The sequence below is a fragment of the Lolium rigidum genome, chromosome 6 (genome assembly GCF_022539505.1).
Source record: "Lolium rigidum isolate FL_2022 chromosome 6, APGP_CSIRO_Lrig_0.1, whole genome shotgun sequence".
Lineage (NCBI taxonomy): Eukaryota > Viridiplantae > Streptophyta > Magnoliopsida > Poales > Poaceae > Lolium > Lolium rigidum.
The window spans coordinates 344,491,728-344,513,326 of record NC_061513.1 but is presented as its reverse complement, the minus strand read 5'-3'; the positions used below and the strand labels follow the sequence as shown (position 1 = coordinate 344,513,326).

Below are 21,599 nucleotides of genomic sequence, written 5' to 3'. Positions count from 1 at the left end.
AAGACCCGGGTTCCTATTTTCACCGGAAGCATCCGGAACACCCGAGAGCCGCGCAGGGGGCCCCGTGGGCCCCGGATGATAGGGTGGCGCGGCCCGGGCCCCGGCCGCGCCGGCCTATGGTGTGGCCACCCCTTCGACCCTCCCGCGCCGCCTCTTCGCCTATATAAAGCCTCCGTCGCGAAACCCCGATACGAAAAAACCACGATACGGAAAACCTTCCGCGAGCCGCCTCCATCGCGAAGCCAAGATCCGGGGGACAGGAGTCTCCGTTCCGGCACCCTGCCGGAGCGGGGAAGTGCCCCGGAAGGCTTCTCCATCGACACCGCTGCCATCTCCACCGCCATCTTCATCACCGCCGTTGCTCCCATGAGGAGGGAGTAGTTCTCCATCAAGGCTCGGGGCTGTACCGGTAGCTATGTGGTTCATCTCTCTCCTATGTACTTCAATACAATAATCTCATGAGCTGCCTTACATGATTGAGATTCATATGATGATGCTTGTAATCTAGATGTCATTATGCTAGTCAAGTGAGTTTTACTTATGTGATCTCCGGAGACTCCTTGTCCCACGTGTGTAAAGGTGACAGTGTGTGCACCGTGTGGGTCTCTTAGGCTATATTTCACAGAATACTTATTCACTGTTGAATGGCATAGTGAGGTGCTTATTTATATCTCTTTATGATTGCAATGTGTTTGTATCACAATTTATCTATGTGCTACTCTAGCAATGTTATTAAAATAGTTTTATTCCTCCTGCACGTGTGCAAAGGTGACAGTGTGTGCACCGTGTTAGTACTTGGTTTATGCTATGATCATGATCTCTTGTAGATTGCGAAGTTAACTATTGCTATGATAATATTGATGTGATCTATTCCTCCTACATATGCATGAAGGTGACAAGTGTGCATGCTATGCTAGTACTTGGTTTAGTCTTTTGATCTATCTTACACTAAAGGTTACTAAAATATGAGCATTATTGTGGAGCTTGTTAACTCCGGCATTGAGGGTTCGTGTAATCCTACGCAATGTGTTCATCATCCAACAAGAGTGTAGAGTATGCATTTATCTATTCTCGTTATGTGATCAATGTTGAGAGTGTCCACTAGTGAAAGTGTAATCCCTAGGCCTTGTTCCTAAATATCGCTATCGCTGCTTGTTTACTGTTTTACTGCGTTACTACTGCTGCGTTACTACTGCTTGTTTACTGTCCTGGGCAAAGCACTTTTCTGGTGCCGTTGCTACTACTTATTCATACCACCTGTATTTCACTATCTCCTCGCCGAACTAGTGCACCTATTAGGTGTGTTGGGGACACAAGAGACTTCTTGCTTTGTGGTTGCAGGGTTGCATGAGAGGGATATCTTTGACCTCTTCCTCCCTGAGATCGATAAACCTTGGGTGATCCACTTAAGGGAAACTTGCTGCTGTTCTACAAACCTCTGCTCTTGGAGGCCCAACACTGTCTACAAGAATAGAAGCTCCCGTAGACATCACCCTTCCAGTATTAAGTTGCTAAGCAACAGACAATTGCATTAAGTATGGTGCGTAATGTAATCAATAACTACATCCTCGGACATAGCGCCAATGTTTTATCCCTAGTGGCAACAGCACAGCATAACCTTAGAACTTTCTGTCACTGTCCCGGTGTCAATGCGAGCATGAACCCACTATCGAGCATAAATACTCCCTCTTGGAGTTAAGAGCAAAAACTTGGCCGCAGCCTCTACTAATAACGGAGAGCATGCAAGATCATAAACAACACATATGTAATAACTTGATAATTAACATAACATGGTATTCTCTATCCATCGGATCCCGACAAACACAACATAGAGTATTACGGATAGATGATCTTGATCATGTTAGGCAGCTCACAAGATCCAACAATGAAGCACAATGAGGAGAAGACAACCATCTAGCTACCGCTATGGACCCATAGTCCAGGGGTGAACTACTCACTCATCACTCCGGAGGCGACCATGGCGGTGTAGAGTCCTCCGGGAGATGAATCCCCTCCGGCGAGGGTGCCGGAGGAGATCTTCGGAATCCCCGAGATGGGATTGGCGGCGGCGGCGTCTCCGGAAGGTTTTCCGTATCGTGGTTTTTCGCCTCGTGGGTTTCGCGACGGAGGCTTTAAGTAGGCGGAAGGGCGGAGTCGGAGGGCCGACGAGGGGCCCACACCATAGGGCGGCGCGGGCCCCCTTGGCCGCGCCGCCTTGCGGTGTCGCCACCTCGTGGCCCCACTTCGTATGCTCTTCGGTCTTCCGGAAGGTTCGTGGCAAAATAGGACCCCGGGTCTTGATTTCGTCCAATTCCGAGAATATTTCGTTACTAGGATTTCGAAACCAAAAACAGTAGAACAACGAATCGGCACTTCGAGCATCTTGTTAATAGGTTAGTTCCAGAAAATGCACGAATATGACATAAAGTGTGCATAAAACATGTAGGTATCATCAATAATATGGCATAGAACATAAGAAATTATCGATACGTCGGAGACGTATCAAAGAGCGCGTGCCCTCTTCATATAGGCCGGAGGCAGCCGACGGCCGCGGGACGCGTGTCCTCGCCATTACTGCGTTGGCGGAAGTGGGCGGCGGCCCTCGGCAGGCGAGGCATCGGTATTAACGTGACAGCGACACAGCGGCGCCAGTCACTGGCGAGGTTGAGAAGATGCATCGAGCCAGGCATGCGGATCCAATAAAATATCCGCCAGACGCGAGCGGACACTTTACGCGTCCGCAGAGACGCATACTTTAGTCAGATTTGCGTCATTGTGGATAGTCCGACCACTTTACGTCGACCGGTTGGAGCAGGAACCTAATGCATTTTTCGGCTCGGCGGTCGTGCCCTAATCTAGTCGAAGTGGGGTGAAGAAGTACATCCATCGTGTCCCGCCGATTTGGCCAGTTTCGTCATCCTTATCCGTCGCGTCCACCACCAGTACCTCGCGGCTCGTGCACGCGCACATCCTCGCCACGCCTTTTTCCCCCTCGTCTCTCTCGCCCTGCACTCCATAGAGCACTCGAACAGCGGGGCTCTTCTCTTCTCTGCCGCGCGGAGACTTCAAAAGCAGCATTCCATTTTCATTTCCTCGCACAGCCCGCACGCACGCTCCCCATTTCCCACTTCCCAAAGCGCGCCCTCGGCCTCGGCTCGCTCGCTCCCACACCGAAGAAAAGTCCCTGCTGCTGGACCTGACGCCACGCCCGAGGTCTCCGCTGGGGATGACGAGCTCCCGCCGGCGATGGACCTGCCGCTAGCACTCCTCCTCCTCCTCGCCGTCTTCCTCGCCCCGACCGCACTGCTCTTCCTCGCCTTCCACTTCCACCCGCACCACCCCCACCACCCCCGCCCCACGCCTTCTCCCGAACCGCCCGCCGCAGACCTCGACCCGCCCGCGCCGCCCGAGGAGGAGAAGAGGCCGCGGCGGAGGGCCAAGCGGAAGCAGCAGCAGCAGCAGCAGAAGGGCGGGGCCGAGGCAGCGGGCGACGACGACGACGCGCTGCTGCTGCCGCGGCGCCCGCAGTTCCCGCTCGCCTCGGTGGCCGGCCCGCTGCAGCGCCGGATCACCGCGCGCTACGACGACCTCGCGCGGGCCAGCCAGGACCACTGCCTCACCGTTCACCAGGTTCGTTCGTTCGTTCATGTCCTGCGTCCCATCTCCCATGCAAATGCAATGCAAATACTGTTCCTGCATCCCTGGCTTCCTCGCGGACCTCGCGCGCTGCTGCTACATGCGCTAGTGCGTGCTGAGCGTGCGTAGGATCCCTGCTCCGATGTCAGTATTTGCTGCGATACAAGGTGTGGGATTCGTTTGGTGCCGCACGACATTGTGAAAACCAGTAGTTAGTCTGTACAAGTGGTGTTTGTTGTTATTCCTACCTGATACTACCTAAGCTAATACCTCGATAAGACAGTCCAAAACGGGCTCAGTTGCTACCGTAGTATGCGCATGATTGATGCTTCACCTGCTGTAACAGGATGCGCATCCGGTTCTGTCCAATGCTTTGACTTTCATTCTTTTGTTCATTGCTACGCCATCGTTTGCTCTGTTATACTCAGTGGATGGGTTAGTATTAGTAGGTCCAGCCATTAGAGGATTTTGCACCGAATGATAGTTAAATTGCTAATGCTGAACAACATTGAAACCCATTGCAAGTGTGGGATTCATTTGGTGCCGCACGGCCATTGTGAAAACTGATAGTCCCTGTTAGTCTGTGCAAGTGGTGTTTGTTGCTATTCCTAGCTGGTAGTACCTAAGCTAATGCCGCAATAAGAGAAGTCCAAAATGAGCTCAATTGCTATGTACTATGTGCATGCTCAATGCTTCTTGTTTTTTTGAAACTAGAGTGCTTGCTCGATGCTTCACCTGTCACTGGATGCCATGCGTGGTCTGGTGCTGCCAAATGCTCTGACTTGAGGATTTTGCAACGAATGATAGCCAAATGGGGAACGCCAAATAACATCAAAACCTATTGCAAGCAAAGTTGGTCTGATTTTAGCTGCAATTAGTTGTCATCACTATAAAACGTAGGATTAGGAAAAACGCAGTAAGGATTGCATGTGGCAAACAGAGGATTGTGAAAGTTCCATGAAACTGGGTGTTTGATTCTTAGGAATTGGAAAAACGCAGGTATCCTAGAAAGGATGATGAAATCAAGGTTGAAACAAATGCAAATGGGAGACTAGATCATTATCATGCAACTTATGGCCTTTGTCTTCTTCTTTGTGCATGTGAATCAGTGAATGTAAAAGAGAGGTTTGGGTGGGTTGTAGAATTCCTTTGTTTTCCCCATTGAAACCTAAACCGAAGGAAAAATTCCTCCATTTTTTATATTTTATATTCCTTTCAATCAAATGGATGGGTGTCACCAGAGGAAAATTTCCCATTCCTATGTATCTCTCCACTATTGATATGAATCAAAGAGACCCTTATTGATAAATATGGCTCACAATGCTGAAATTCTTCTGTAATTAAAGTCTGGCCGCTCAATTTGAGTAAATGGCATGACACAGGGAATCAGCAGTTTTGTTGGTCCAAATGTAAAGTTTAAACATGCTCAGATTGAAAATCTGTTATATCCTTGTTGTACCAGCGTTCACATATGAACTATTCCCCTTCAAGAACATACAGTTATCTTCCTAACAAACAACCCCACTTGACAGTCTTATTCTTATATTTGGAGGGGTTATGTATGTTAGAAGTTGAATGCCTTCCAAACTTTAAATGGAATTTTCTCTGTTTGATAGACTTCAGTATAGTTTAATATTTATAGTGGGCCAATTTAATGTGAAATGCACATTTCCCCCAAGCCTCAGTAAATATTTTCCATTTGTAAAAGAAAAATGTGGCGACTATAAAATACACTTTCCCCAATCTTTCTTTCACACGTGTTCTACGCACAGCTATAACGCCCAACCCCCCACCAGAACACTAATAAATAGGATTTCTTAGGACCAAAGCAAATCTAGATCTTGCAATCGAGGCTTTCGTCCCAAACCTTCCACCTCCAAAGTCAAATCTAGCACCATGGAAATTTCGGTCGCTCTCATCCTCTTCCTTTCTATAAGCGTCATCCTAATTCTCCAGCTCCGTTCCCCAGCACCTCCTCAACCATCACAACCGTTGACGGCGCTTACTGGCAGCACTGCGAAGAAGAGAAGGAAGACGAGGAGGAAGCCGGAGGGCTTCAATGGTGCAGACAAGGTAGTGGCTGTACCGGAGAAACAGGGGGCAAAACACCCACCTTTGCCCCTCTTCTGGTTGAGTGGTGCACTGAAACGAAGGATCACCGAGCAGTATTTTGAGGGGTTATCTTTTACTAAGCGTGCCAGCTTTTACCAGGTTGATATGTTTTTCTTCTAGGTTTTGTTATGCATCTTATTTCCAATTGATTTTTATCTTTGTTTGAGTTGGGAGGTTAGTGTGATTTGAGTAATTGGTTAATGTCTTGCATTAATTTTTTTTAAAGCAGTTATCAAATGCTGTGGAATTCAAATAGACTGTTGGTGCACGTTTGGTTCCTGTTAATACATAATTGTCATTTGCAATCACAAAATATTGCTTCAGTTGACACATCAGTGCTTTAGAGATGCACTGTTAATGTATTATCTACCGAGAAGTTTTTAGAGAAAAACAAGTAATTATGGACTACGATAAGAACAAAGTGCATCTACAACCATAAACTTTGCATCTCTATTGTTTGGGATGCAGCTAGTTCTGGTTCTCCTGAATTCTGCAAGGGCTAGTGGTAAGGTGTTATATCACGACCATAGCTGTACTAGAGGATAGCAAGTTTGCAGCCGTAAACTATATCTTTCGTTATCTTCATGGTTTCATATCTTCTATCAGCTTGATCATGTACTTATTAAGATGTATGCTCTCTACCTTACTTTTTCAGATTCGCGAGTTCCTTAACTGTCTTGTAGATGCGAGGAATGAGCTGCTGCATAAGTATGTTATTATTTGCGTTCATTCAGTTCTACCATTTTATCTTCAGGGATCAGACATGCAATACTCCGTGTTTTATAAACACTCAATAATGACTTGTGGATCTCAGGTCTGAGATCGCCCGAAGAAGCTTTACAATAAAGAAGGCCCTGTTATCCAACAGTCGTAACTGTAGGTCTTCATATGATCAACATCGCCTATCTAAACAGGTGAGGCATTCGAGGAAAAAAAAACATCCATAACAACATTAACTAAGAAGTGCAGTTAACAGTTGAAGATGCGGAACTATGCTGACAACAGCTTTTTGATGCCTATTTATACCCTTGGGCGTTGTTGTAGGTAGATAAACTGGAATCAGAACATGAAAGACTAAAGAAAGATGCCGCCGTTTACAACTATCTTCAGGAGCAGCTTCGGATGTCAGACCACTACAAATTGGTAGCGCACTTGTGCTCTGTTCGCAAGCACCTCTGCTCTGTGATATAATTACTAAGGTCATGACACCAAACCTTTCACTGTGGCAGATGATGGAGCTTAACGACGCAATGGAGAAGAAAGCCCTTGAACAAGCCCTCGCTGACGAGGAATCCCAGATGTCATTCGAGGAGCTGCTGGAGGAGGAGAAGAAGGACGCTGCCTTCTGGTGGCGTGACGGGAAGCTGAGGTCAATCTCGGACTGCAAGTAGGGAGCAAGAGGTCAGACAAGGCGATCACAGCACTCATCGGTCTGAACTTCATTAAGAACTAAACAACTGAATTTGTCCATTTGGGAACTAGTGTGTTCAAATCAGACCATGGACGGTGTGGTCACGCTTGTCGACCTCTTAGCTCCCTGTAGGCCTGTACCATGACTTCTTGAGTCATGGCTTCGAATAAAATTTAAACTGAGCAGATTCAAATGGTGTGTTGTCCTTGCTTGGTGCCTGTGATGTTTGTTCACTGAATCGCTTGAGCCAGCGCCATTTACTGCTGCTTGTTTCTCCAGCTAACTCCGCGGTTACTACTTCTTTCCCCCTTCTCTAATAGTGGTTGTATCACTTAATCTTCAGGATGGAGAGCCTGCCATCAGAAGTGCAATGGCTAGAAATTTTGATAGAAAGGACCACCTATAAATGAAATTGCCAAAAAAGACTACCTCTATGTGGATGGCGGCAAGATGACGTGGTGACATGCCGCCATTGGTTGTGGTGGAATGATGACGTCGATGGTGGGCCATGCTGCCGTTGGTTGTGGCGGCAGGATGACATGGCGATGTGCCATCATTGGCTATGGAGGCAGGATGACGTGGCAACATGCCAGCTCAGCGTGCTGCCACATGCAGTGGCGGTACGTCCCACCTCGCTCTACGGTGACCGTGCCCAGGTAACGTGCCGCCACACAGGATGGCGGCAGGGTCTGCCGGTAGAACTGATAGTGGCATGTGCCACCACTGCCACGTGTCGTTTGGCAGGCCAGCCGCCATGGAGAGGTGGTTCTTTTTGGTAATTTCATTCAGGTGTGGTCTTTCTTGACAATTCTTTGGAACATCCTTTCTGTCAAAATTTCCAATGGCTACGGAGGGGACGCCGCTGGACGCAGCCGGACAGCTTCGGAGGCGGAGGCCCCGCGTCCTGGTCGCTGCATCGGGCAGCGTCGCGGCGATCAAGCTCGAGACCCTCTGCCGCGGCCTCGCCGAGTAGGCCGACGTCCGGGCGGTGGCGACGGCCTCGTCCCTCCACTTCATCGACCGGGCGTCCTTCCCGAGCGCGAGCGGCGTCGCCCTCCTCACCGGCGACGCCGACGAGTGGTCGGCCTGGCGGAAGATCGGCGACGAGGTGCTGCACATCGAGCTACGCAAGTGGGCCGACGCCATGGTCATCGCGCCGCTCTCCGCCAACACCCTGGCCAAGGTACATACCGTGAACACCTACACGCGCCGCCGCGTTTCGTCGCTGTCCTGATTCGACAGCTTTTTCTCTCGATCTGATGAGAACTCCGTGCTGCGTCTGTCAGATCGCCGGCGGGCTGTGCGACAACCTGCTGACGTGCGTGGTGCGCGCGTGGGACTATGGCAAGCCCATATACGTCGCGCCGGCAATGAACACCTTCATGTGGGACAGCCCCTTCACCAGGCGCCACCTCGACGTCGTCGCGGAGCTCGGCGTGTCCGTCATTCCTCCGGTGACCAAGCGGCTGGCCTGCGGGGACTACGGCAACGGCGCCATGGCAGAGCCCTCGGAGATCTGCAGAACCGTCAGTCGGGATCTTCTTCGGACCACAAGATCCACTCTGAACACCCTCTGCAGCTCAACTGAAGTTCCACCCTATGCAATTTGAATACTCCTGTAGCTCAACTGAAGTTCCCCCTTCACGCGATTCGTTTGGACTTGTACATATGGTTCTCGCCAAGTTTTTCCATTCCAATCTTTTGCTGCTAACTGTGCATACCGCACATGTCACTGCCACAACCCTGTGTTAAGTGTGCATCCATTCGGCGCATGATTTTCGTAAGTTCTTGTTAGTTTGTTTTTGAAACGAGCATGTTCTTTTGTTACACGCCAACATACACACTCAAAAGACATTTGTATAGACTGAGGCAAGCTATTGTCGAACTCTTTTGGGAAACACTAGGTACAGCATAGAGCATACGCACGTGCGACTGCTGAAGATTTTTGTTGAGCGTGTAAACAAAAATACAGGGCAAAAATCAAGCCTACAGGAGTGCTTCTAGACGGGGAGAGCATTGCCGGCTAGAGATGAGACATGGCAGCTGTCGAGCTCGTCTTAACTCCTCACGCTCACGGGTGAAGCTTTCTGTTCAAAACCCGCTGGGGCTGTTCCCAGGCTTTGAAGATTTCTGCTGCTGGTCTAGATCATGGTCGAAGGCAGCATCCAGAGCCTAGAAATTATATATAATCAGCTTGCTGAAAATTATTGAAGAAAATTGGAACCATGAAAAAGACCATGGCGATTCATGCGTTTCAGGGGATCAATAGCAGGCGGTACCCTCTGTCCGTTTAGTACAGTGGGTAGTATGAGCACGATGAACAGCAAATAAAAGCATTCGAAACAAATATTTGATCTAAGCCGTGGTAAATCTAATTCGGCTCACAAGTGCATATGAACACGTGTGAAAACACATATCAAAATGTAAAAATAAACTGAAATAATATTCCGCATGTACATCTAGATATTCTATGTTTCTACACAAGTTTTCAGAAACAAAGAACATTTTCAGTGTCGCATGTAAAAAGATAAATTTTGATGCTCCAACCTAACCATTTGCAGAACATATATTTTTGTTTTTACACAGGCCACAAAAAATGCCCCTCCCCCTCCCCCCCCCAAAAAACTTGTGTGTGAACATAGAATGCCCAGATGTATACGTGATGTTTATTTTGACATTTTTTTTCATGCATTTTTCATAATAGATTCATGTGCACCTATGAGCCAAAACACCACCTCCCCTGAGCCGTGTAATTTTTTTTCTCGAACACACACTTAGACGTGTGTCATTGTATATTAGAAGAAACCGTCAAGTAAGACGGGAGCATACAAGGTGGTAGGTGGTAGCAAAGCTACGGAAAAGTTCAGAGAAAAGGAAAAAATAACTATATAAGGTTAACTTTGTTAAGCCTGCAGCGCATGGTAATGAAATGCATTAAGGAACGGCAGGAACCTGGGTCATGGGCTTTACGAGTCGAGATATATCGTGTCTTACATCAGGCTGTGCCGATTCCTTTATATCCTGCGCGTAAGAGTGCACACAAGATGCATCATGTCAAGTATTAGACGGAATCTCACCACCAATCTTTCAGCAACAGGGAAAATAATAATTCCATAGTGATGCATACAAATATAAGCAATTTCAGTAAACTAAGTTATAATTATATTCCAAATATCAGTTTTGCTGAGGAAGATTTACCTGTAACTTTTGATATATCTGTGTCATTGCACCCAGAACCCTTTGAACCTGTGGAACAACTACTCAGAAATCTAAGCCATTGATATTTGAAAGAAAGGGTACCATATATAGCAGTCCTACCAGGTAGCTAGACTATCTAAAATTAGTGACACAGACATACATATGAGAAATAAAAAATGGGTCAATCTGGGCATTCTTGAATTACTGCATAACACAACATTAACATCTGCTATTTTTTAAAACAACAATTGGTTTTCTTAACAGAACTAATGCAGCATGAGAAAATCTAAGGACAAACTGAGTTGTTAGTACAACATTTGATAACCAAAATACAACATCAACACCAACAACAACAACAATAATAATAATACTAATAATAATAATAATAATAATAATAATCATCTAGTGGTGGTTAAATTTCGGTCATGAGTACATGACAATAAGACACTGCATTTGATACTAAAATTAGTGTCAGTGAAAAAATAGACAGCCATGTTGGTAACACATGAAACTCCAGCATTAAAACTGTCTGTTTCTGTTTGCACCAGCTATATAGGGCCTATAATGTGCAAGGATGTTATTTTCATTCTTGAAACAGGAAGACAACATTCCTGTGAATATTTATTAACCAGCCACTGAATTACCATCTGTGGGTTACAAAATAAAGTGCAGATAAGATAGGAGTGACTTTACACCTTATTTCTAAGGGCTGCAGTTGTTATTGGGTACGATGACCAAAAATGGTGCAGCAACTCCTCGATAGCCATCCAATGCTAAGAAAATAGACAGTTCACAAGAAATTCCATCAATAAAATAGTACAAATGTACTATAAGCTTTCAAGTGCAGTGGGAGGAGATTTAAGAATGGTCAGACAAAATATACACAAAGAAATGAATGAAAATATACACTCTGACAACTCTGGAAAATATAGACTCTAAATTGAAAGTATAGTACAGCTTCCTCATAAAAGGTAAATAAAGGCGCAGCATCTCACGTCCATAAGTTCATCTCGTGTTCGGCGTGGCAGACGACCAAGGAGACTGTCTTGAGGTTTCTTAAGATTAAGCATTCGTGATCGTGAAATTCCTTCATTCAATTCTTTAAGAACCTAGGACCATACCATGTAAGTGTTAGGCTCATGCAGTTTAAGAATAAAGAAGTCACAACATCATATACAGATCTTGTGTTTGTGCATGAAAACTTGGGAGTATGGGATGTTGTTAAAGACGGGTGAATAGATTATACACAATAAGAATTGTAACAAAACAACTGAAGACAAACTTGTTCACCTTGCAAAATAGATTTTCTTTTGCAAAATGCAAAATTGTGGACCAAATAAGGTGTAATTAATATATAAATAGTTACACACATCAATACAAGCTTTCTCGTAGTCATACCAACACATCCCTTAGTAGAAGGGTATGTACCATGTAGACTTCTGGCCTACTGATGTGCTCCCAGAAATGGTTGGCAACTTGTTGATTCGTTCTATGCAAATATTCTTCACTAGTTTTGGAAGAACAAATTCTTTTCAGTGAGAATAAAAAAACAGAAATGACAGAGTAACAGACCAATGCACAAAATTTCGTTTTGAAATTAGTACCCAGTCAGCTTCATTTGGGCAGGGCCACACAAGTTGACTATAGAAGGCTGGAATCAGGTCTTAACTAAAACTGTTTACCTTAAGAGCCACATCTGATTGAACAATCGGACAGTTCAATTTCACAGACGGTATTTGATCCATCAAATGACCGAATGCTTCATGGGTGCTCAGGCTGCAGCTATGAGCCTTTCTTACATCATTATTGCCATTTAAAGTTCTCAGAGCATTTGCTTGCTGAGAATCGAAATATTCTCGAGGATCCTATTAAGATAAAGAAAGGCATAAGAATCCATAACCTTGCAATTAATATTGTGGTTCATATATCTACTAATAAGCCATATGAACCAACTTTACCTTTATACAAAGTGGTGCATACGGTATAGTTCTTGGAACTTGCAGGTCCTCTATCTCAATCATGCGGGCCATCTTAACCAATCTCTCATGACTAGCATCATCAGCAACAGAACTAGAAGGTCTTTCTGCAGTTTATAACTCATCGGCTTAACAGGGAACTAGGGTGAGAAAAGAAGCAAACACTGATGTCAATTTCTAACCCTTCCTGGACCTTGCAAGTGCTCCAGTAACAGGCTCCATATCAGCTGATTTGATATCTGCACAAAGATGCATAAAATAATATACTCACCTTACGGACTGAAAGCATATAATGTGTTAATATTAACAACCACTGAGCAAATGCAGAGCTAGAACATGAAACTTAAAGTTGGAATTCCTCTGGTTGATGAAGTTTGCAACGGTTTGAAACTTAAGTACAACAAGACACAACAAGTACAACGATATAGTTTGCAACGGTTAATTTGTACGATCCTTGGTGCATTATTTTTCAGGATTTGGTTGATGAAGAATTAGAGCCACATCACACCATTCAGATGAACAGGAAGCCAGGGAAAAGTGTTGTCGCAGAAGAACTATTAGGCTCCTAGCAACTTAGCATATACAAATACCTGGGCTCAGTATCATCTCGTAATAGTAACAGCATGCTTGACCAATCAACTTCAGTACAAAAAAGTTCAAAAGAAACAGCACAGAAGCTTTTGAGTTCAGTGCAAACTTCTACCTGTTGATCTCTGCTCAAGAACGACAGCAGCATGCCGATTCAGATCCTGAGAAAGTGATCTCCTAGCCACTTCAATATCAGTATCAGTTGTCTCTTCGGTGCCATCACGGAGAATCTCATGATCCTACATTCCCGAAAGAATAATGATATGAACACTTTCAAGATGGGATAAGCACTTCATGAGATTATGATCAAAATACCAGATAAACTTTCTCATCATGAGAGACAAATAAACACGTGTCTTTGTGAAGTTGTAGACATAGCAAAACAATAGCAAGAATACAAACACACCGGGAGATGGATGTAGTCATCTCCTGCATCTGCCTCCATGTCAAATGTTGGATCAACTTGTTTTATCTGTAATTGAAACTTGAATCAGTAAATAGAAAGAATAGTCTCAAGGAACAGAAGCATTACAAAATAAGCAAGATTACACCAATAAATAACTCGAATTATACCTTGAGCTTTGCTTCCTTGGCAAGTATATCATCATTTTTTAAGAACATGGCTAATTCCTCATCTCCAGCAGCCTCAGCTTTTGCCCTTAAAGTACTTTCTGTCCTAAGTAGATACTCAGCTCTACAATATTTTGTCCAAAAATCCTGTTCTGATAACTTTTGGATTTGGTTCATGAGAGATGAAGGAAAAGAAAAGCAACATGAGAATCCAAATCCACTTTATGCTGATACAGATATAGTGTAAATTAACGCCTACTTAGGCCCACGCTTCCTAAAGCCTATGCTAAGGCGCATGACAATTGTATAAATATGCAACATCTTACCTTCTTTGGGACATAATCTAAAAATGCCCGATGCACGGCTGGCTTTTCCGCAAAAATCTGCAAAACATCCAATAGTATGTCATGTTCATCACAACTGATCTGTTCAAGCCTTTTAAGTATTGCAACATCAAATGAAAATCCTTGTAATTTAGCATTTACATGGTTAATAATGCATTGCAGGTACACTAGTACTCTTTAGAAGATATGGCCCAGCACAAGGACAAGAATAAGACTGGTTTAGGGTAAGGACCATAGTTACAAGGAATCTGTTCAATCAGGTTGAGAAACAGGGTCCCCTCAAAAAAAGGTTGAGAGTCAGGGTAACATGGCATTTTCATCCAGTATAGCTACAAGGCAATGGGACACATTTTCATGCAGTAGAAATGGCTTATTACATCTTCATGATGTAATAATTAGATCAATATCATCGCAGAGTTAATTTGTAAAATACCACCCAGTGTGAGGATGACATGTGGCATCTAGGGCCATGTGTCAACATTACCATAAGAAAGCAGGTGAGGTGCTGCTCCTTACCCTGAAAAAATATGTTTTGGGTATATTTACTTACACTATACCCCTGCCCCGACGGAACACGCAATAGATACTCCCTCCTATCCAAAATAACTGTCGGGGGCTTAGTTCAAATTTTAACTAAAACCCCGAGACTTATTATGGATCGGAGGGAGTACCTAAAGAATAATTGGTCAAGTGGAAACCATTAAACAACATAAATTATTTAGAAATTCCATTGCCAGCAAAGTAGATATAGTTGTTTCCTCAGAGCGTACGACTGCACTTATGACAGTTGAAAAAAAATAGTAAATGATGCCACCGGCAGACCTGCAGTTGAATGAAGCATAGCTGCACTTATGACAGTTAAAAGAACAGAAAACGATGCTAGCAGGCAGACCTGCATTTAGATGGTGATTCATGACCAAAGTAGAAAGAATGTACCTCATCGATCATCTCGGTAGTCGGATGGAAAGTAACCTTGTTTGTCTGCCACAGATCACACAGACGTACTTCCTTCTTTCCAAAAAACAAGGCCTACAAATTTGGTGATTTGGTCCAAAGTCAAAGCTTACTAAATTTGACCAAATATACAGAAGAAAATATCAATATCAGTCTTGAATAAACTAAGACCATCAGTATTCGGAAAGTCAATATCTGATACAATCATGGATCACAGAAACTATCATAATATACCATATTTATGGGCCCGCAGCAAATTACAGAGCCACTAGCATACCTTTCCATCAGATGATGGCCTAACATCAGCTACCATCACACTTTTGAAACCTGGCTTTTGTTTTGGTGCTTTGTTTACTTCAGAGTCAAGTAAATTCTGCAGAAGGACTTAAATAAATAGTTTCAACTGACTAAATCAGACAAAAATGTAACACAAAACAAACAAAACTGTATCTGTGTACAGTTTTCACCTTTCTCATTGTCCAAAATTCAGACTCTTGCAGAATATTGCAAACAACAAACTTCTTATGTAAGTTCTGCAGTTCACTGAATAGAAAAGGGCTCAATGAGACAAAAAAAAAGTCAATAATGTGATAGTTTGCAAACTGTTAAAACAGCATATCCAGATTAAAGGTCAATCCGCACAGTTATACTCATAAACTTAGCACCCCCGCAAAAAAAAAAAAATACTCATAAACTTAGCAGCATGAACATGTTCCTGAGGTGAACAATTGAAGAAATATGCCGGAATAACATCCACATAAAAAATGGATAGGTGAAAACATTTGAACATCTTAGCATTATTTTGGCTCTTTGAAAGGTGTACAGTTACAACTGATACAAGACATGTCACTTTCAATCTAGCAGCTATTCCACCAGCTTCACTATGTGCTGTGACACAGGTCTGCGTCAAAGCTGATGAAACAGAGCAGTAAAGACTAGTTAAAGGGGACACTCTAATGTCATCTTTAGTTAAGTAAACCTATTTAAGACAAATGGGTACTTCAAGAGAAGTTAATCTTAGAATCAGAAAAACTGATAAACAGAAGAGCTCAGAAATTAACTGAGACTAAGGCAGCTTAAACTATTGCGGTTTAGCATGAAATTATCATCACTACCTCAGGTTACTATCAGCAGAAGAAACATGCCGGGGGAGTGTTTGAAATAAGGATATTACCTGTCTTCTCGCAGTAATTTCATCCGCCGCTCCATTTCGGCAGAACTGACTTGTTCTGGACCAGTTGACGCAGTTGATTTTGGAGGTACACCATTTGGTGTAGGAGGCACAGTACCTTGATGTTTGCCAAAAAGCCTAGCTGAAAATACAATGCCATCAGTTTTATATACTGGAGTATGTTCTTTTGGCAATAAGTGTATATACTAGAGGTGAAACTCAAAACCACAATATTGATTGAAGTGAGTAAGCACCAAAATTAATATTAGAAAAATTCATAATCCTCAATCCGAAAAAGAATAATCAGTTCCTAGATGATGTATCTGCTCATAATTTAAATGTGTAAAATCTATTTTCTATATAACAGCTTGCTAAACCTAAATCTGACTGAAAATGATATATGAGCTAGTAGATACCTTTAATGAGCATTACCTACAAAGTCGCGGCACAAATCACGGTTACCAACATTGTCAAACTCAAAAATATAGCCTCCCCCCTGAAAAAAAGCATGCACACCACAATCTTCTCCGTCACAGAAATAAATGTAAAGCATGTGCCAATAAACCAAAACCAAACAGCATGATTAAGTTAATGATCATACCTTGTCAGAATTATGTAAAAGATTCAGTAAAGGTTGTGTTGGTTTGCTACCATCTACTCTGTTGAACTTGTGACCTGAAGCACATGGAAGAAGAAGCTACAAAGTTACCATCAAGCATACTGGTAATGACCATGAAATCAGTTCAGCTGTTTCATCAACCAACATGCATAACCTAACTCAGGCACGGCGGAATATGTAATATATGGTGTACGTATTTAGTTATTCTTCATTCTGTTAAATCATTTCAAACAATTCCACAGCAAACCCCAAACTAAATCTAGCAAATGTCCACCTATCTACAGTTAAATAGTTTCCTCACACATCCGGACAATGGTAGTGCTTCAGTTCTGCGCAACACTCCAGTGCTATGTTCCTGAAACCAGAACTACATATGGACAAAGGGTGAGTTACCTTTGATGCTTCGGAAATCGACATTGAGCACCATTAATGAGCATGTACCATGAGGGGTAAATGTGAACTTATCTTCACTCTGCAATTATAAGAAGAAAGAAATAATTTGATTTAGATAAAAAATAAGTACATTATGACCAGACCACTTGCAAGCGGTGCGTAAGAAAGGAATACACGATTTACACCAGTTGAAACATACAAAGATGACTATACAAAAGTAATACCCACTAAGGGCTTGTTTGGTACTAGAGTTTCAGTGGGGATTAGCGGGGATAATCCGCTCCAAACTTCAAATCCCCACTTATCCCCAATACATGTTTGGTGCTAGAGTAGAGCGAGTTTAATCCCCACTTATCACCACTTTTCACCAAATTTTAGTGTAATTTTTTCAATCCCCAATACTCTACCCCTACCTAGTGGATTGGGGTTGGGGTTTTGTGGGGATTGGGTGACAAAAGTGATTCACCCAATACTCTAGAGTATTATCCCCACTAATTCCCACTAAAACACTAGTACCAAACAAGGCCTAAGTCAAACAAGCGTGGTAACATCGTACACACAAAAAAATGCAGCCACGAACCAAACAACTAGTTCCAGCAGATTCTCTATAGCATGGATTGAGCACCCAGTTCCATTAAGAAAATTGAACACCGGGCCCAACAAAGGCTTGAGCTTGACCCACAATCCTTCTGTTCCAACCGTGATGCTAACCCCAAGGTCGGATGAGCTACACATGTAACAATGAGAAAAGAACCAACCCCCGAACCCATGTTCAAGGGACAGGCACGCCCAATCCTCCGCTAGAAGCAGTTGCACGGTTTGAGATGGAAGGGGCGCGGAGACGGCGAGCGAGGATGGCACACGCACCATGTTGAGGACGCCGCTGGTGCCGGGGTCCCTGAGCGTGGTCCTGTACTTGGCACCGATCGTCAGGGTCCCCATTGCCTCCTCCTCCTCCTGGTCCTGCTCCTCGCTCGCCAACCTCCGGCGAGTGACACGTCGCCTCGACTCGCCGCTGCCGATGCCGACGAGGTTGTAGTAGGGTTTCGTGAGTGCGGGCGGAGGCCGGACCGCCGGAGTCGTTGAAGAGTTGGAGCCCGGTCCGGTCCATACGCGAGTTGGGTTCCGACTCCGGCCTGCTCCAAATTTGTATGTCTGCTACGGTAGGGTTTCGTTCCTCTACATAAGTTGATCGATATATCGAGCCACGCCCTCTCCTAGTCCACGGAACAAGAAAATCGATCGGCGCCCCGAGTCGAGGAGCGATGGCAGATAAGGATGTGGAGACTTCGGACGTCGAGACTCGATCGGCGACGCCGAGTGATAAGGAGGCGGAGGCGTTGGACGTCGAGAAGAAGCCGGCCGAGACAGGCAAGGCGGCCGACGCGATCCAGGCTGCTGATGAGTGCGACGATGAGTACCCGACTGCTGCGGAGGACCTCGCTGATATCACCGAGATGGCGAGGCTCCTGAACGAGTCGGATGAGTGGATCGAGGAAAGAAGGCAGATGTACAAGGAGATGGCTGCCCGTAGCAAGAGGATCATGGAGGACTTCGTGCAAAGCTACGGCGACTGGATCAACCGGCAGCTGGGCTGCGTCGAGGAGGAGGAGGAGGAGGATGAGGATGAGGAGGAGGATCCCGAGTACGATGCCAACTTCGCCAGGATGCAGGAGTTGAACACGATGCTGTGGAATGAACACCTCCTTAATAAGAGTGCTCGCCGGCCTGGTCCGTGAAGTCAACTGCGGCAGAGAGGAGGACAATACGGTGCATGGCTCTAGTTAATTTGTAGATTCGTCTATATGTAATTCTGTGTCAACTCTGTAGGCTGCAGCAAAGTTATACCCATATGGGTTATCTAGTTAGTACTACTTCGTTATTGAACCTCAGGCAGCTTACATGGTTGACTTGATTGGAAGGGTTTGACTGACACATGCAACACTGGCTCACGCCCTTAGAGCATGTCTAACAGACCTTAAAAGGGCCAAACCTGTATAATAACTGCCGGAATACGGGTTTCGGCTCTACCGGTCGTCTAGCAGACCCCGTAAAAACGGCCCCCGCTCCGATTTTTCCTGTTTTCGATTACGGGGCGGGTCTTCGCCCCCTACTTGTGCGGGGTGGGAGCGGGGATAGAGGGCCAAACCAGTATCCCATTTCCGAAACCGCGCACGGACATTTCAGTTCCCCCCACCCGTTTTCCCCCGCGCCGCCGCAGCCACCCGCGCGCCACCGCCAGAATCCGTCAGATCCGCGCCCCTCTGCCGCCCGCCGAGCCGCGCCGAGCTGCGTCGACGCCCGCCGCACCCCCGCCGAAGATCCGCGTCCCTCCGCGCGCGCGCCGCCGCCCTCCCGCCGCAGTCTTCTCCGCCGTTTTCGCCGGTGAGTATTCCGCCGCGATCTTCTTCGTTCTCGCCGGTAAAATGGACGTGTTTGGGGCTGATGTATGCTACACCGTGGTAGATGGCTTCGGAGGATGTGCACATGGCGGATTTGGACGCGACGTCGACCGATTGGTCCTCGTCGGATTCCGACGATTCGGACATCGACGAGTTGCTCGACGACGAGACGGAGATGATCCTGCTCCTGTTCGGCATGAAGCACATGGAGGACCGCGCCAAGCTGCTGGATCAGCGGAAAGGATCCGTGATGGGGCGTATGTGCATTCCGCAGAACCGCGCACTCGGCCACGAACAGCTATGCAAGATTATTTTGCCGAGGTACCGACCTATCCTCCCCGCCTCTTCCATAGACGGTACCGAATGCGTAGGACTTTGTTCGAGAGAATCGTCAAAGATTGCGAGGCAAATTGCGATTATTTCAAGCAAAGAAGAAACGCTGCCTAAGTCATGGGATTTAGCCCATATCAAAAAATATCCGCCGCCATGAGGGTTATTGCATACGGTATACCAGCAGATTATACCGATGAGTACCTTTGCATTAGTGTGCAAACAACCACGAATTGCGTGCGTATGTTTGCCAATATGGTGATCAAGTTGTATGGAGAGACGTATCTCTGAGCTCCAAATGAGGAAGATACAAAAGGGCTCATGGAGATCAATGAAAAGAGGGGGTGGCCGGGGATGCTTGGTAGTTTGGATTGCATGCATTGGACATGGAAAAATTGTCCAAAAGCATGGCATGGAATGTACTGTGGCAAAAGCCGTGATGCTACCATTGTTCTTGAAGCTGTGGACTCTCAAGACTTATGGATTTGGCATGCTTTTTTTTGGACTGCCGGGGACACTCAACGACATCAACATATTGAATAGATCCCCTTTGTTTGCAAGACTAATTAAGGGTGAAGCTCTAACTTGTAACTACAAAGTATGAACAATGAGTACACCATAGGGTACTATCTCACAGATGGTATTTACCCTAACTATGCAGCCCTTGTCAAGTCCATAAAAGAGAAAAAGGACAAGGCTTTGACAAGAAAGGAAGCTTGCTTCACCAAAAATCAAGAGGCATGCCGCAAGGATATTGAGAGAGCTTTTGGTGTCTTGCAAGCAAAGTTTGCAATTATCCGGGGTCCTGCAAGGTTTTGGGACAAGGAAACTCTTGTTGATATCATGACATGTTGTGTGATTCTTCACAACATGATCATTGAAGATGAAAGAAGTTTGAACTTGCCATGTTTCTATGACAATGTTGGCACCCGAGTGCAGCCCGAGAGAAACCCTGATCGGATTGAAGCTTTTCTTGCAGCTCATCGAGGCATTGAAAATGCCGAGACTCATCACCATCTCATCCAAAATCTGATTGATCACCATTGGCAGTTGCATGGCCAATGAGTTATTACATTCATTTCCCATTGTTGTATGTGTGAAACATTCATTTCCTATTGTTGTATGTGTAAAACATTTGTTATTTGTTTAATTCTTCCATTAAAACATTTGTTGACATTTCCGAAAAACATTATTGTAATAATTATGACGATTATTGTGTGATGTAAAACATGCTAGCTCGGACGAGTTTTTGACCGGCGAAAAGTGAATACAGGACCCTCTACTCGCGTTTTAAGGGGCGAAAAAATACGGGATCTGTTAGACATGCTCTTAGTCAAGCTGAACTTTTTTTCTTCTTCTGTTGGAACAATTCAAATGTAAGATCTGGGATATCTTGCCATGTATCCTTTAATATCCATCCGTTCATGTCCTTCCTAGAAGCAACTAGCGCACCTGAAAAATGATTAATCTATTTTCCTTCTTTTTTTTGTTAAAATTCTTACATTCAGGATCTTATCATAAATCAGTTTAGTAGCCAGGATAGAGAAAAGCTGTGTTGAATGTAGATGAGCTGCAGTCCAGTAAGACAGCCCATGTAATCTACTGAAATCTCAAAGCACAACCAACATGCATATCCTAACTCAGTTGTTTCATCAACCAACATGCATAACCTACCTCAGGCACGGCAGAATATGTAATATATAGTGTATGTATTTAGTTATTCTTCATTCTGTTAAATCATTTCAAACAATTCCACAGCAAACCGCAAACTAAATCTAGCAAAAGTCCACCTATCTACAGTTAGATAGTTTTCTCGCACATCAGTACAATGACAGTGCTTCAGTTCTGCACAACACCTCAGTGCTATGTTCCTGAAACCAGCACTGCATATGGAC

General features: G+C 44.9%; 2 protein-coding genes and 1 pseudogene across 2 annotated transcripts; 2 read left to right on the top strand and 1 right to left on the bottom strand.

Annotated features, from left to right (window-relative positions):
* Positions 1 to 3,246: 3,246 nt before the first annotated feature.
* On the top strand, positions 3,247 to 7,397 carry LOC124664906 (pre-mRNA-splicing regulator female-lethal(2)D). The gene is made up of 5 exons (XM_047202324.1): positions 3,247 to 3,630; positions 6,404 to 6,456; positions 6,563 to 6,662; positions 6,793 to 6,891; positions 6,978 to 7,397. The coding sequence occupies exons 1-5, from the start codon at positions 3,247 to 3,249 to the stop codon at positions 7,137 to 7,139; spliced, it is 798 nt and encodes a 265-aa protein (XP_047058280.1). The 3' UTR covers positions 7,140 to 7,397.
* A 603-nt stretch (positions 7,398 to 8,000) lies between these two features.
* LOC124664905 lies at positions 8,001 to 8,769 on the top strand (annotated as a pseudogene).
* A 447-nt stretch (positions 8,770 to 9,216) lies between these two features.
* On the bottom strand, positions 9,217 to 17,914 carry LOC124665541 (general transcription and DNA repair factor IIH subunit TFB1-1-like). The gene is made up of 20 exons (XM_047202941.1): positions 17,840 to 17,914; positions 16,973 to 17,051; positions 16,562 to 16,635; positions 16,393 to 16,456; positions 15,964 to 16,102; positions 15,257 to 15,332; positions 15,067 to 15,162; positions 14,772 to 14,816; positions 13,818 to 13,874; positions 13,495 to 13,650; positions 13,328 to 13,393; positions 13,037 to 13,160; positions 12,516 to 12,572; positions 12,316 to 12,440; positions 12,040 to 12,222; positions 11,353 to 11,466; positions 11,053 to 11,130; positions 10,358 to 10,405; positions 10,112 to 10,180; positions 9,217 to 9,331 (listed from the first exon to the last, which is right to left on the bottom strand). The coding sequence occupies exons 1-20, from the start codon at positions 17,912 to 17,914 to the stop codon at positions 9,251 to 9,253; spliced, it is 1,806 nt and encodes a 601-aa protein (XP_047058897.1). The 3' UTR covers positions 9,217 to 9,250.
* Between the last annotated feature and the right edge of the window lie 3,685 nt (positions 17,915 to 21,599).